This window comes from Filicampus tigris, chromosome 4 (genome assembly GCF_054856515.1).
Source record: "Filicampus tigris isolate MCC_2025a chromosome 4, RoL_Ftig_1.0, whole genome shotgun sequence".
Taxonomy (NCBI): Eukaryota; Metazoa; Chordata; class Actinopteri; order Syngnathiformes; family Syngnathidae; genus Filicampus; species Filicampus tigris.
In genome coordinates this window covers 17,888,348-17,904,513 of record NC_141220.1, presented here as the reverse complement: position 1 = coordinate 17,904,513, position 16,166 = coordinate 17,888,348, and the positions used below count along the sequence as shown (strand labels likewise).

Sequence of the window (16,166 nt, the reverse complement as noted above, 5' to 3'; positions counted from 1 at the left end):
TGGATGCCCATTTCACTGACGAGGAAAAAAAAAACACTGAAAGCTATGACCCGGAATTGGAAGATGTTCGTTTGCCTCCTAAAATAACAGTGCCTTATTTTGCAATACAGTAATTATTTTTATTGCGAAATAACACAATAAAAAGTGAAAACGTGCAACAAAACCCAATAGTATTGTGCTATTACGCAATCTTAAATATTCTCGTGATGTCCCCTGGCTTGCTCCGCATCATCATTATCATTATCATCATCATATTCAGGCGGTGGTTGTTGGCAGCTAAAAAGCTGTTTTAACCGTTGTAAACAATTAAATCCACTCACGATACTCCCAGCCGGTAAGTGGATGTGCATAGGGAATTAGCGCTTTTTTTTTTTTTTTTTTTTTTAACGAGGGGTTATTTGACTTAGAGTTCTCTTCAATTAAGCTCCAAACCTTTCTCCTCTGACCTTTATCTATTTACAGAACATCCATCCATCCAGTTTCTGCTCTAGTCGTCCTCAACAGGGTTGCGGGTGAGCTGGAGCCGATCCCTGCTGACTTTTGGCGAGAGGCAGGGTGCGCCCCAGACTGGTCGCCAGCCAATCGCAGGGCATATTTATGGGACATTGAATCCTGAAATCCGTTTAGTAGTACATTTCTAACATCCAAAGACCAGCAATGCCAGTTCAAAGTCACTTAGTTTAACTTGTCTTATCCATTGGCATGCTGAGGTTGAACTCCAACATGTCATTTTGACCACATCTACATGTCTCAGTGCATTAAGTACTTTGTTGTGATTGGCTGATCAGAAGTGTAGAGTGAACCGCCGTTTATCGCAGGGAACACGTTACCCCTCCCACACACTTTCTACACACCTAAATCTAGTAAAAAACACTTTTAAAAAGTATTTCTTAGGACCTGTTCTCGCTCGCAGTTATGAAAATAGGCAAAAGCGTGCTTGCTTCAACATGTATAGGATGTGTCGCTCCAAGTTGATATTAACCGCAAATCTCACACATAAGACAAAAGGCAATGAAACATTGTACATTAAAATTCCAAAATGTTCATCCACACCATATAATTTAATCTAACGAAAGTCAGCTAGCTAAAATGTAATATTAAACACGGTTAGACTGGCTAACAGAAATGAGCATGGATGTGATCATGTGACAGTAATTATAAACCTTCAAATAACTGCTACACGAAGATAGATACAACAATAGTCTCAGACCTATATTCTCACTCTTCTTTGAAAACTTTGACTAATACTGGAACTGAGAGGTGGCATAATTGCTTAAAAATCCACAACAGAGAACAATGAAACTGTATTGCAGTAGTGTGTCACTGTATTTCTATAACCGCACACACTGACAACCCGGACCACAGCATGCGTGGCCCACAGCGACAATGATGACATTATGAAACGCCAACACTGTGAATCACTCTGAATTTGAGGCAGCCCAGAGTGCGACTGTAAAAGCAAATAAAACATCAGAGGAAAAGGCCAAAACATTTATCCTACAAATGCTCATAATGTATAATAATAAACATTTGTGAACCTGAAGTTTGGAAATGGTAGCTTACAATGCGGTGAAAAGAAAGCTTGTAAAGATGAAGTCATACCGCTCCTGCAGGCACGTGATCAATGCCGCAGAGTGCTGGGAAGCCGGTGGGGGCTCAGGGTCATCTTAAAACTTTCTCAGAAATATTCACAGGGAAGGATGTGTTTGTTACAGTGTTTCTGTGAAGCCAAGAACCCTTTTATTATGATATCATGGAGCAGCTCTAAGTACAGGCTTGGTGCAAATGCGGGTGAGCCCATCCTTCTCATGCCACCCGACCATCACGGATGCCTGTTGACTCCTGTCCCCTCATTGTTTGGACTGCGGTCCGCGCATAGATCCAACGAGGCAGGAAGGCCCGAGGGAATGGATGAAACAGTCCTAACGTGACCCGGGACTTTCAGTAGCGCAGCGCTGACCTTGAGAGGATCAGTGAATCGCTGTCTGTTTGTAAAGCGGTGCTCCCCAATACCCCTCAACTTCACACCGAGTCGATAGAATTGAAATTGTGTGGAATCGTGAAAGTAGTCAAACATTTCGGAGTGTGACCATACATTCTAGGGGAAATACACTGCCAAAGTAACACCCAAAACCCAGACTTCAAACCCTATCTTGTGACACGTCAACTCAGCGACCTTTTACAACATGGTTTCCAAAATATTGTTATAAAGCATGTTGTTTGACATTTCAAAATAAAAAAAACGACACAGCGGCGTCATTCAGCACAAGAACGCACACTCAGGCACAGCCATACTTACTCTTTAACAATTCATTCATGTGAGTAGAGCACAATAGAGTATATCCCAAAAATATCGTCATCGCGATAATGGCAATACACATGCAATACAGTTCTCCCCGTGCTTGCGTGGGTTTTCTCCGGGTACTCCGGTTTCCTCCCACATTCCAAAAACATGCATGATAAATTGATTGGACACTTTAAATTGCCCCGAGGTGTGATGGTGAGTGTGGATGTTTGTTTGTCACTGTGTACCCTGCGATTGGCTGGCAACCAATTCAGGGTGCCCCCACCTACTAGCCGGAGACAGCTGGGAAAGGCTCCAGCATGTTTTTGGAATATATATATATATATATATATATATATATATGAATGTGTATGTGTGTGTGTGTGTGTGTATGTCTGAACTTTCAACCCCCAAAAATCAAACAAGACCAAGAGGACATCTTCACATGAGGGAACACTGTTGATGTACTGTGTACACTTTGAAAATCCCTGTGGGCAGTGACACATACTCTTTACACTTCATCTCAAGCTTCCTTTTTCCTCTGAGCTGTGTCTATATAGAGAACACCAACCTATATGGAAATGAGTGAGTGCGTGTGGTATACGCTACCTAAAGAGGTATGAATTGTTATTCATTCTATATGTGCAGTAGCTCCGTTGCAGGTACAAAATGACTTATTCACATCTTCAAGTGAATTAATATACCTTGAACTGAGATTACAAATCGGCCCTTAAAGAAATCAGGCTAAAAACATATTTCAATGCCCTCTGAATTTTAATGTATCCAAGTAATATCATATTTATTGGGCATTTTAATTGTTAAACTGCTCAATCAAATGCATTCCAAAGCAAGAGCAAAATAATATCCCATTACAAAGATAGAAAAACACTTTTCAGATTATTCTGTAAAATGAAGACAATTTGCAGTTTTGTGTGTATTCCTCAGGAGACATGACATGGATGCATGTTTGTTTTCGCCAGTCACATAGAATGATGTGGCAGGCCAGATCTGGCCCCCAAGCTGTGAGTTTCACACCCAGTGGAAATGTTATCAAGAACTCTGAAAAAATGCCAATCACTGCTAAGTGGGTGATAAAAGAGTGGTTACCCTTTTTCCAAAAGTGTTTTTTTCTACATGCTTAGGCTAATTCAGATAATACATGGGGATTATCTCAAGTGTTTAACTTGGAAAAGAAACATACCACAAGCTACGTAGTAATGTAAAGCCCTTAAGAGTATACTCCAGGGTAGGAATTCTTTAAAAGAGAGGAAAATAAGTGACATCATTTTTCATGCATCATCACATTTTCAGAAGTGACTCACGGCGAGACGTGTGTAAAATCTTATAGTATGACCGTTTCATTCTTTTTTAAAAAGAGTAAAACTATAAACCGAAATGTGCGGTTCATTGACGGTTAACCATCTCTTAAAATGAACTTCACTATGCTTGCTCTTGTATTTTTCTCACTAGTAAAAGAAATCTAAATGTGGAAATTGCTTCCTGAAATATTTACTTGAAAACTTTAAGAGGCCTCTATATGGCGTTTAAATTTGATGCGAGTCAAATATAATGTTGACAGCGTGGCCTTCTTCGTCTTAGGGTTTTTTACCTCAACTTTCCTCTTTTGTCTCATTAAACAACATAGAACCAAAAAAATGACAACCAGCATGGGAATCTGCAAAACCTAAGTGTATGCAGTACAAAAAGCAGTTTTTTATTTTGTTTGTACACTAAATTGAAGTATATTATTGTAACACTCCTTGAAAATGTTGGATCAGTGGGTAACCCCGCTGACTTTGGACCCAGGGATTGAGGTCCTGGTCAGGATGGACAGCCCCCCACAGAAAATGAGTAGCTCGCATCAGGAAGAGCATCCAATGTAAAAACTGTGCCAAACACATCATGCGAGTTAATTGCTGTGGTGACCCATGATACTTGTTTATTTTTATTTTTTGATGTTGTCAATCACAGAGTATCCTATCACTTGGGTTGAAGTCATTGAGGTAGTTAAAAGATTATCAGAACATTGGTGAAGCATACAGTACATTTTACTTGGCTGCATAACAAGATCAAAAGAAGGCATTGTCTATGTAAAGTTGTTGTTGTTTTTTTTAAATCCAGCTCTTCTATTGGATTTTAATAAATAGTGCAAGTTGGATGTCAATCATTGGTTTATAATTTGGCTTGTGCCTCAAGAAGGACTGCCTTTTGGGGTGTATCCTGTACAGTATTAAATCTTACAAAAAGACCATATACCAGAGTTAATTCGTAGGAGTAGCAGAACAGCAAATGCCCTTGTCTGCACAACAATGTCAATATCAAGCATTATACCTGAGAAAGCACCGTACTTTGCCAGGTTAAGCATACAGATTGTACTGTGATAATGCTTTCCTTGGCCAAGCTCGTAACTTTGCTTGTATTTTAAATCATCTTCCCTCATTGGAATGAATTGAAATGGCAGGATTAAAGCATTCAACCCTCCAAAACACATGACAATTTTTTTGTTATGTGTTTATAATAAAGAACAACAGAACAGCATTTTATAAAACCAAAAATTAAGCTGTGTTTAAGGTGTAGTAAGTCACAACTGTATTGTGTGACATTATGTGCCTTAAAGGGGCATGGCCTAGTGAATGACATCAGGAATGGTTACTCCGTGTGAACCGTCTGGAAGTGTGTTTTGTGACTACTGCAGCTTGTTGCAAGTGTTTTCATTTTGTATTTGTGTGTTTGACTGTTTGTACCATTCGGTAAAAAGTGCAGCAGTGACTGTTGCTCTCCACTTTTTTTTTTTTTTTTTTTTTTCATTGGCACAGTGCAGTATGTGAAGCTTGCTTTTTGGCTTGCAACACAAAGCAAAAACAATAAACAAATAAAAAAACAAACATTTAAAATCATATTAGAGCACCTATAAGTCATTGTACTACTGTATGTGAATATTTTACAAAAGGAAACACAAACGAGTTTTTGGTTTTATTTTTAAATAGTTTATTCAAAGCTTTTCAAAGAAAACAGTTAGGCAGGGACCCAAAAGCCCATAACATACCTTATTGTGCGTCATTTCATAACACAAATTGAGATAAAACAATCTTTGTTGTAACAACAGTTCAGTAGGCTAGCGATAATGTTGGCATGCAGGCACGCGTGAATTGAATCATAGTTATAAATGTTCCCCAAAAAAAAATTCTGATTATGTGCACACACTGGAATGAATAATTTAATTTTAAGATCATTAGTTAGAATATGCAAGAGAATGCAGAGCACGACTAAAATTCTACTTTTACTATGCTAGGCACACACGGCGGATGTGTGCTACAGAGAGCGATGTGGGGAATCTCTCTAGTCCTCCCACTCCCTTTGCGTAAGCCAAGGATGCATTGTATAACTATCAAGGTATGGATCGAGCAGGAAGAAATCCTCAAATTCCTGCCCCAGGGGCCGTCCACTGAGGAGGTACTTGAGCGTTGCGGGAGCGAGGTCTGCCTTGCAGGCCAGGTAGCTGTTGAGGTTGAGCTTTGGGAGAACAGCCTCAGCCAGAGAAACCGACAGGCTCTTGGTGGTGGTGGACTGTTGGATCTCCAGGGACTTCTGCTGCAGCAATGCGCCAAAGGCCACCGTAGGCTGAGAGATCTCCTTCAACATGGTCAACAAATTGGCTGATGCACTGACTGACGATGTAAGTCCGTTTATGGGTTCCTTCAATTCTGCTTGCGCATACGCCTGGATGAGCAACTTGGTGCCACTTGGGGACAGGAGCCCACTTTCAATCACCTCCTCCAAATCGCCAACCAACAACTGGCGAACGACTGCCTTCCTCTGGAGGATGCACGTGGTTGACATGCGGGTTGTCACTCCTGCATTAGACACAGAGCCAGTCACATTTTGTTGTAGATCTGTTAGATCAGCCCGTGTCAGATGTGTATTACCAAAGTTAATGAATATGTTTATACGAAGGTAAATGTGGTTCTTTGTTTGTTTTTTATAACCCAAAGCGTAATTAAAATCATTGTCGTTTCCCGAGGCTTGTCTGGATGATAAAGGTAACCAGTAAAGAGATGTACTGTAGTATGTGTCATTCTGATTTGTGTGGGAAGATTTGTAAACAGTAGTCTTGTATGACGCTTATTTTCTATCACGTCTGATTTAATGAGACGGATACAGAGCCATGCAAATCATCAACAGATAAAGGAAAGCAAGTAGCTGAACAACACCAACATGTTAGCCGTTTGAAAAGCAGGACACCCCTAAATGTTATGGCTATCCAGAAGCATACCAGTGCAGTGGTTGACTGCGCCCTAACTCAGCAGCTGATCCCAAGCCAGACAAAAGTCAATATGTGCATTACAGGGGAAGCCAACCCAAACATATTTTTTCCAGAATATGTTCTGCACAGGCCCATTAGTTGAGACAAGGCATTCTGATTAATATTGCATTTGTGGAATATGAGTTCAGCAGCAAAATCCACCTGCTTTTAGCTATCTCAGGGGGCGGCCATTTTGTCGCTTCTGTCGACTGAAAATGACATCACAACTGCTCAGGTAACGACCAATCATGTCTCAGCTTCAGAAAACAGGTGAGCTGTGGTTGGTCGTTACCTGAGCCCTGAGACACTCTGATGTCATTTTAAGTTGACAGAAATGACAAAATGGCCGCCCCCAGAGATGGCTAAAAATGGGTGGATCAACTCTTATTCTACAAACACAATATTTAGCAGAATGCCTTGTCTCAACTAGTGGGCCTGCATCGAACATATTCTTGAAAAAAATGTTTGGGTTGACTTCCTGTTTAAAACTGATATGAGATTGCTTTTACAGACATGCGGCGTTCACGGAGAGCATTTTTACCTAGCTTAAAGGAACTCAGGACAACACGGTTCTCAATAGGGAGTGGCTTCCTGAAGTTGTTTACCAGAGGCACAGCGGTCGCTTGGTTGGCTGAGGAGGCGAAGAGGGTTGCCGTCAAGGTGTCATACTGCAAACATGCGAGAGATAAAGAAATGTTTAGTTCAACCGTTCAGACGTAAAGGTTTCACGGCCAATTTGTTCGGAATGGAATCGGTAAAGAAGTCACCTGAGCTTGAGAGATGGTGACAGGATTCTTGAACACTGTCCACAGCACACTTTGATAGCAAGGTGGTGCCGTCAGAGAACCGTCGTAACGGAAATACTCATCCAGACGCTGAGGCATCAGCGCTCTCAAGTCAAAAGCGGGAATATTGTGGCTGTTAGCTATAAATAAAAGGAGAGGTCATTCGCCGGTCTTCGCAACAAAGCAAATTGTGATAGACTCACATTTTAGGGGGATTTGAGTGAGATATGAAAACATTTTGTCGTAGCCTGGATTGAAGGCCCCAATCTGTTAGGGAAAAAAAAAAAAAAAAAGCGTAAGATGGTCACATGGTCAGATATTCACAGTCAATCCCAAGATAAAGGGTCTAAAGATCGTCACCTCAATGAAAACACCCAGTACGGCCAGACCGTCAGATTTGTCAAAGGCCATGGATACATTGGGGTACTTTTCTGAGTTGTAGTGTACAATGTGCAGCTGTAAGGGAAGAGAGAAATGAGTTATGATGGCAAATCTATAATTTCATTTTGTTCTGCTTATCCGGGCCAGGGGGGGGCAGCAGTCTGAGTAGTACACCCTAGTCACTCCAGCATGACCGGTCACGCGAGATCTCCTCCCGGACGACCTCGCCAGGGAAGGCTCTTAAAACAGAAGCCTGAGCCATACCAGCTGGCTCCTCTCGGAGAAGCAGCCCGAACTCGGAGTGCGTGAGCACATGCGAGGGCGGGGCAGTAGATTGACCACCCCGACGGTCCAGTATAGCACCCGCATTACTATCAATGTTACGATCCTTCCTCTCTCCCTGATTTCAGTGAACCCACAATTTGATGAAGCCCAGGACTAGACCATCCAAAAATAGCAGAAATGAGTTTTTCAGGCCACCAAACATGACAACTTCAACATCATGCCATCTCTGAATATAATGACTATTCATTTCCTGTACAATTTAGGAGAAATGTGATCTAGATCGCCGGCAGTGACTTGCTGCCAGTGGACAATGCACTTCACCAAGAAAATTCAATCAAATTTAAAACCTGTTGAAATGATTCCTTACAAGATATATTATTGGCAAAAAGCAAGTTAAACATAAATGGATATTATTTGTTGGGCAACAATATGATATTTTATTTTATATCTATATTATATTTTGTGCATAGATGTGGTAGTGCTTTATATCAAATAACAGAAGATATATTTATATGACAATTTTGGGCAATCAAAGTGGACATGGAAATTTTTAGATTGTGTCGTGTCATGCCATGAGTCCAAAAACAACATGTCATCAAAGAAGTGTGGTTGTGGATTCTGGAGTGCCTTGAAAGGACACGTTGACAAATGAGTCCCTGTGTCCACTGAGACACAGACCGCAACACCTTACATGTGGCTCTGCAGCCGCTGGAACACAGCCTTGTGGAGGCACAGGTAACAAAAAAATAAATACAAATACAAAAAGCTGAAGTCATTTCTGCGTCAAACAGTAAGACGCTCAAGGTTTGATACATTTTGCGAGGCTGTCTGTTGTCAAATAGTGGACGATAATGTTTGGAAATGTTCCTCCGGGGCTTGCTAGGTAGTGGGTTCAAATGTAAACTTAACTGTGCAAGTAAAGCTTGGAGGGCTTTACTGAGCACAACTGTAAATACAGTAAGAGGAAAAAATTCTCAAGGGGACTGAAATTGATGGTACAGGCTCTCGTTTCTGAACATGGCTGAAACTGATCTTATAGGTTCCTGAGACTCAAAGTGGAACAGATTTTTTTTTTTGCATTGAAATGAAGGCATGAGCAGTGTGAAGTGTTGCAAAGGCAGAATTCAAGAATTCATTAGCACTAGATTGGCATCATCTGCCTGTGGAGTTTAATAACACGTTACCATTCAAGCGAGACTTGTGTGTAAATGTGGGTGGTGCATTTCCTTAAAGGCCATTTACTTAATTTTTTTAATTTATTTATTTTTTACCTCTGCAGCATACTGCTTACTGTCAACCGTGTGCTCAGAACCCAGAGGATTGGTTTTGGAGCCCCAATGAATGTGGAGCTGAGCTGCAGTGTAGCGTTGAGGCAGGCCAGAGATGGTCATCGTTGAGGGAAGTAGTATTTGGACTGTGGAGCAGACGACACAAAAGGCAGTTATTTATTACATTTTCAGGGAATCATCAAGCATTAAGTGAAACGCGACAATGGACTCGTGTAGATTGCCACAGAGGTTGTCTGGGGAGCTAAAGTGGAAAATAATTTGGCCATGTTGTGTTTGTTTGTCCATTTGTATGTTAATTCCCAAATTCAGAGTGGCTAATAGGATTGAATGGAACAGTCCTAAAATGGCTCAGGTCCTACATGGAGGATAGGAGTTGGATTGGAAGTTTTGAATCGGAATGGCCATGACATGCTGGGTGCCCTCAAGGGTCAGTCGTTGGACCCCTTTTGTTCAGTCTGTATGTCACCCTTTCGTCAATTTTTTCAGAACACCAATGTTCATGGCTAGCATGGCTATGCAGATGACAAGTGATCAATTTCCCCAAATGACAATAGTTCGATTAACATGTTGTGTCACTGTCTAAAGCAAACAACTGGATGAACTAAAACTAAAGCAAAACTGAGGTAATAGCTTTCACCAATAAAGAAAAGAGGGTTGCTGTTAGTCAACACTTGGAGTCCCCATCCTTAAAAAACAAAGACCAAGTCCAAAATTTTGGGGAGCTGATGGACTTGGATCTGACTTTCAGCAGTCATATCAAATCAATCACTAGAAGTGCCTTTACCAGCTGAAAACATATCCAGACTGAAAGGTTGCATGCTGTGAGCAGATTTGATTACCGTAACCACTCCTGACAGAACTCCCTCAAAAGACCATCAAACAGCTGCAGCTCATACGAAATGCCGCAGCTCAGGTTCTGACCAGAACAGAACATATTCAGTCCTAAATGCTTTACACTGGCTCCCACTCAGCTGTCGAATCAATTTTAAAATTCTGCTTCTGGTCTATAAATCACTGAATGGGTGTTGTTGGGTTTACGTGTTGTGCTTTTTGGCTGTTTGAAGCACACTGAGTTGCCTTGTATATGAAATGTGCTACATAAATAATGTTGCCTTGTCTTGCCTAATGTAAGACAGCAGAACCCTACCGTTATTGACAGCACTGTTTTTATTTCAATTTGCATCAATAAAATGGGTGTAAATTGATGTAACAACCAACCGGCGGTACCGCAAATAAAAAAACAATGCAGAAATGACAAAGCACCATTGAGCTACTTTAAAGTCAAGTGACCATAACTCTTCGTGGTAAGTCAGTGCATGACGAATATTTTTTGTTTTTTAAGTGGAAGCCTCTGTCAACACACATTGATGATGATGCGTGCTACCACTCGGGCCCATCGGACCAGCACATGTCCCAATTTTGGCAACGGGTTCGTTTGCCGCAAGTGGATCACCAGATTGTTGGCATAGTCGAGCTGACTAATGTCGGTTGCTGATGTTAAGATTAACCAGACCCAACGCAGGGTAGGCATAGCAGATGAGTAATCTTTGCTCATAATTTCCCAGAATAAATATGGAGCTCTTTCATTTTGCAAAATAGCTGCTAAGAAAAGAAAGGCGAGAATAGCTAAATTGGTAGATGTCGAAACAAGCCAGAGCCACCTATCATTTTCTGCTATATTTTTCTATGGGTCATTTATAGTGATTATGTTAACACCACATTCACGTTTTTCTTTTATTTATTTCTAGTGCGCATACTAAATGAAGTGTAATGTTGGCGCACATTACCTACATTGAACAGCATTTGAAGGGGAAGTCAACCCCAAAACATTCTTGGCAAGAATATGTTCTCTGTGCCTCTACCAGTTTAAACATGGAATTCGGATTAATATTGAATTTGAGAAATAAGAGTTAAAACAGTCAAATCCACCCGTTTTTAGCCATATCAGGGAACGGCCATTTTGTCACTCGCTGTCAAGTGAAAATTACACCACAGTTGCTCAGGGCTCATTTAACGACCAATCACGGCTCAGCTTCAGATAACAGGTGAGCCGAGATTGGTCGTTACCTGAGCCCTGTGCAACTGTGATGTCATTTTCAGTCGACACAAGTGACAAAATGGCCGCCCCTTGAGATGGCTAAAAACGGTTGGATTTTGCAGCTTAGCTCATACTCCGCATGTTTGTTTTAGTAAATCCATGTACTCTCGTGTTTTGTTTCATTTATTTATGTACAGTATACGTCTATGATTTAGCAACATGTGATACATCTCAGTGTGTGGAAAAAACGCATTTCCAAATTGGGTCTTCAGCTCAAAATGTTTGGGGAAACCTGCTTTGGGAGACTAAACTATGCCTCAACACGCATTTCAACATGGGTGAAATACTCACTTGAATGTCCGTTATTTTTCAGTTTAAGATCCAGTCTCCCTGTCAGATCATAGTTCTCGAGCACAATTGGGCTTAAAGATGCGTCAAAGATGAGCTTCGCTGTCTTGAAGTCAATTGGAGACTGCGTAGGTCCAGCACAGTAGGGAAAGTGTTGGTGCCAGTAGCTTTGTCCATCTGAGCCTGTAAATAGAATCAATGTAAACCCATCCATACATTCTTCCATTTCCTACACAGCCGGGCCTAATCCAGTTGACTTTCGGTGCGAGTAAATCACAGGGTGATTCTGAATGAGGCAGTGAGTTGGAACTAATCCCACGGCAGCTGCAAGAAGATCAGCTATGTGAGCCACTACACTTGCAATATACTTCGTCAAAGATATGAAATAAAACTGCTGGAAAACTGCAATTCAACCAAAGTATAATTCGAGCCCGAGTTTAGAAGACTTTCTTGAAATCGCTGTGCGTCTTGCATTCTTCCAATGAATGGATCACGTTTTCAGAGGGGCCTTCATGTATCCGAATAATCAACCCATTTTGGCACGTGCATGTAACCTGGTGAAAATGAGTGTATTTAACTTCCCCTAAATGCCCTATAGATCTGTAGTCGAAATGAATGTCTGATCAAATTCAGTGAAACTGGTTAATTGCCATACGGTACCTGGTTAGGAATCACAATTCTAAGGTAACCACCACTTGCAGTGACGCACTGTTGCAATTATGGTTCTCGTTTAAAGGGAGACTCGCAAATGAATAAATGATGGCCTTCGGAAATATTTTGTCTATACTCAAAGCGGAATATTACTAACTGAATGTGAAAACGCTTCATTGTGTGGACATCAGGACCAGGCTGCCGTGTGACAAGCCAGTCTAAATGAGAGGTTTCTACAAAAAAAAAAAAAAAAAAAAAAAGGACGCAGAATATTTTAAGAATCGAGTTGTGCATTTCACAAGATGAGCTCAACGGCTTCATGATGTCTCGCAACATGTCTGGAGTGGAAGTAAGGCGTGACAATAAGACAGACATGTTAATTAAAACCTATGCGGGATGAAAGTAAAGCTTGTGAACCCGATGACCGTGTCTCCAAATTTTATAAGCATCATGTTTAGTTTTCAGTGAAGCTATTTGTTCCGGATTAATGATGACTGACTGAATTCATCCCCCCAAAATGGCTAATTTAGAGATATTTAGAGATGCTCCAGGAAGCGATGCGCCCATCCTGACAGCTTGACTGATGCGTATCACTGAATTCTTATTCAGACTCTACAAAATGACATGAACCAATACGTGCGGTGAGAAAGAGAACAATCACTGACGTGTTTGTCTTGGATCTCAAGGTTCCGTTGGGGGTGGTCGATGAGTCAACCGCGCACATGTCATGTGGCCTCCGGCTGGCCTGACTCTTGGCCACTAAGTTGACCCTCTGATTGCTTTCAGCCTATAACTGAGGGTGAACTCTTCAACGCTTCTTTTCTCTCCACCAAAAATGTTTACAAGTGCACATGACTCAGAGAATTACCAAGATAGTTTCAAAGGGTTTCATTTAAATGTCTTGATTGTTCCAAATTCGCATGTCCACCAACTGCAGATGTGTGATTACTGCACTTATCCTTATCTGCTCTTGTTAATGGCAAACCACAGCTATGATTAAAAAAGGACAATTTGACCTCCTCCTCTAATTGAAACACAAATAACAATGTAGGAAATACAGTAATTTGAGCAAAGAACTGTTGAAGACAATACAAGACTAATGACTATTTCTGAAGTAAAATGAATGAACCAAACTTTCATCCAGGAAAAGTATGTATAATCAACTTCAATTTGGGTGACTTAATGCAACAGTGGGGGCAACTTTTGAGAAGCAGAGGCACAATAATACAAAGTAAAGACAGCAAGTGACGAAGACGGAAATTCTGCATCTATAGGACACAAAAAAAGGCCAATATTGTACTATGGAGGATGAAGAAAAGTGACTATTTTTGGCAAGCTCACTATTTCGGAATTCTAATCATTGCAAAGCGATTCGTGGTACATAATGGTTGGATATCAGTTACAGTTCATATAAGCACAGTTGTATCCTATTATTTCCATCTTTTAAAGAAATCGGAAAATATTTCTTTTCCCTTTACCCTGGGCTACATGGTAAATAAATAACTTGTTTTTATAACGTGCACAAATGTAGCACAAGCCTTCACGAGGTACTGTATAACATGTAGAAATGATTTCAAACGCACAATGAAGAAAAAGTTGAAAAATGTGTAATTAAACTTACTGGTGTAGCCCCATTTGGCCCCTGAAACAGACAAATAGGTTGCACTTAACATGAATATGCAATTACAATAATTCACTTTCACTTTTTAAAGGCTAAAAAGAAAAAACAGCCATCCATAAGCTAAATCACCTGAAAAAAAAAACATTCAACGAACACTAATAATAAGGTAACATTTCTTGATCCTGAAAGCATCTTACCATAAGCCACGACCACTTGCAGTAATAGAGCGATGAGTGTGAAGCTCAAACGCAGCATCTTGGTGTCCTCTGACAGATGTGGATCGGTCCGTGCAGCATACCACAAGTCTCCACGCCGCTTTTAAGCGCGCGTTGTCGCTCACCGTAGCCTCCATTGACGTCACAGTCACAAAAGCACCAGCCCACTGGGTCTTCTTGTCAACACACTCTGTGACAAGTCCACAGCTTCCACGGAATCTTTGTCAAGTGCCTGCGGCCGAGTGTGTGCTTGCATAAGGGCGTGTTTTTACAGTTTGACCCCCAGAGGGCTCTATCTTTCTACCTTGACTTAACACCATCTACTGTATTTCCACTTTATTGACAGGCTTGATGTATGGCTGTGTGACGCATGCACAGTCTTCTGACATTGTGAAAAAAGGACATTTTTTTCTTTGAATTTGTTCAAAAGTGGACACTCGTGCAAACGAGAACACTGTCAAAAGCCTGTCCGTGTGGGCAGAAATGTCTAAAAATGCTTTAAAATGCTGGCCAAAGTCATCAAAGAAACATGATATCCATCTCTTTTATCCACTTTCAATTCATCTCTTTACTTGTAAGCGCATCCAGACGAGTCCGTTTTATTTGATATGAATTCGGGCACGACAAAGCTTAACTAATATTTTTTTTACCAATGTGAGAAACTCCATACACAAGGACAAAAAAAATCACCATGTGTGTTCTTATATTATATTGTGTGACGTACTCGAGATGACCGACACAGCACGCACAACGATTTTTGTTAAAGTACCAAGACTGATAGAATAGATTTCAAAATTCTGCTACTGGTCATGTACATTAAAGAAATGCCAATTGAATATAAAACCCTGATGGGCTCTGCCTCTGCAATCTGCAGACTTGGGTCAATTATTGGAGTTCAAAGCAAACATGGTGAAGCTGCATTTAGCTGCTATGCTGCACACAAGTGGAATACGCGGCCAACAGAAGTGAGGTCTACCCCCAGTAGCTTTTAAATCCAGGTTAAAAACTTCACTGATTCTCATATTTGTGAATAAGGTCTTCCACATAAATTTAAATCATTTTTTCTTTTAGCTATTTCAGAAACTCACTTTGAAACAAACCTGATTCAAATGAATTCAAATGCTCTGCGGAAGCCTGATAACGAGGTGTGTCGGAGGAGGGAAACATTCTAAAAACATCCAGGATAGTGGCCCTCGAGGACCGGATTTGGACACCTCTGAAATAGAATAAGGTAGGCTAACTTATCTGGTTACTACATTACAGCGGAGAACTCTTGTCCGTATCATTTTTACTGTGGTAAATGACTCCCAAGACATGTTATACAAACACGCAGCACAATCAGTTGCTGGTGTCTGGCAACAGCGTCCGTTTCACGTCACAATCACTGGTTTGGGGGCTCAGTCAATTTCAAGTGTTCTGTTGACCATAACGATTTGCCGTCGGAAATATTGAACATGTACGAATTTGCGGATGCCGGCCCCGACCATTTTCCAAGAAGCTTGAGGGGGAAAAAAACGGAGGGATTTTTTTTCCTCCCTCCCACCCGACACCACAAGATAATTGCTCCGGATAATCTTCTGCGGACATCCTATGATCGGGCCTTCTTTGATTGCAAATGATGGAAAATGCTCAAATGACATATACCGGTATGTCGATTTTTTTTTTTTCGTCCAATCAGATTTCAGGCGCTAGATTTCTGCCATGTCAATGTCATTTGCACAGGGCCTTCAGAATCAACAATGTTAGCAGACTTAAAGTCTTAATTTATACTCAAATGGGATTGTTTCTTTAACCAGTCATATTTCAAATTTGTTCTTACAGGGCCAGAGTGCTGGCCCTGGATGACCTCAGCATTTCTCATTCCTCTGATTGGTTGGTCAGAGCAAAAATAATTACAGCAACCTTGATTATCAGAAGACATATTGAACTGCGCATGCACACACACACACACACACACCGCTGTAGT

At 41.0% G+C, this 16,166-nt stretch overlaps 1 protein-coding gene across 11 annotated transcripts in view; it reads right to left on the bottom strand.

Annotated features, from left to right (window-relative positions):
* Positions 1 to 5,301: 5,301 nt before the first annotated feature.
* ca12 (carbonic anhydrase 12) overlaps positions 5,302 to 16,166 on the bottom strand; it is a 90,437-nt gene continuing 79,572 nt past the window's right edge. For 10 of the 11 annotated variants that reach the window (XM_086027796.1, XM_086027797.1, XM_086027794.1 and 7 more), the window contains 9 exons: positions 14,183 to 14,432; positions 13,986 to 14,006; positions 11,717 to 11,896; positions 9,310 to 9,452; positions 7,733 to 7,828; positions 7,576 to 7,639; positions 7,355 to 7,512; positions 7,129 to 7,255; positions 5,302 to 6,138 (listed from right to left, as the gene is read on the bottom strand). In XM_086027796.1, the coding sequence (XP_085883922.1) occupies positions 5,624 to 6,138; positions 7,129 to 7,255; positions 7,355 to 7,512; positions 7,576 to 7,639; positions 7,733 to 7,828; positions 9,310 to 9,452; positions 11,717 to 11,896; positions 13,986 to 14,006; positions 14,183 to 14,240 (1,362 nt within the window). In that variant the 5' untranslated portion in view covers positions 14,241 to 14,432 and the 3' untranslated portion in view covers positions 5,302 to 5,623. Of the gene's footprint in view, positions 6,139 to 7,128; positions 7,256 to 7,354; positions 7,513 to 7,575; positions 7,640 to 7,732; positions 7,829 to 9,309; positions 9,453 to 11,716; positions 11,897 to 13,985; positions 14,007 to 14,182; positions 14,433 to 15,300; positions 16,152 to 16,166 lie in introns of those variants that run through there. The other variant, XM_086027804.1, reaches the window with a different exon arrangement.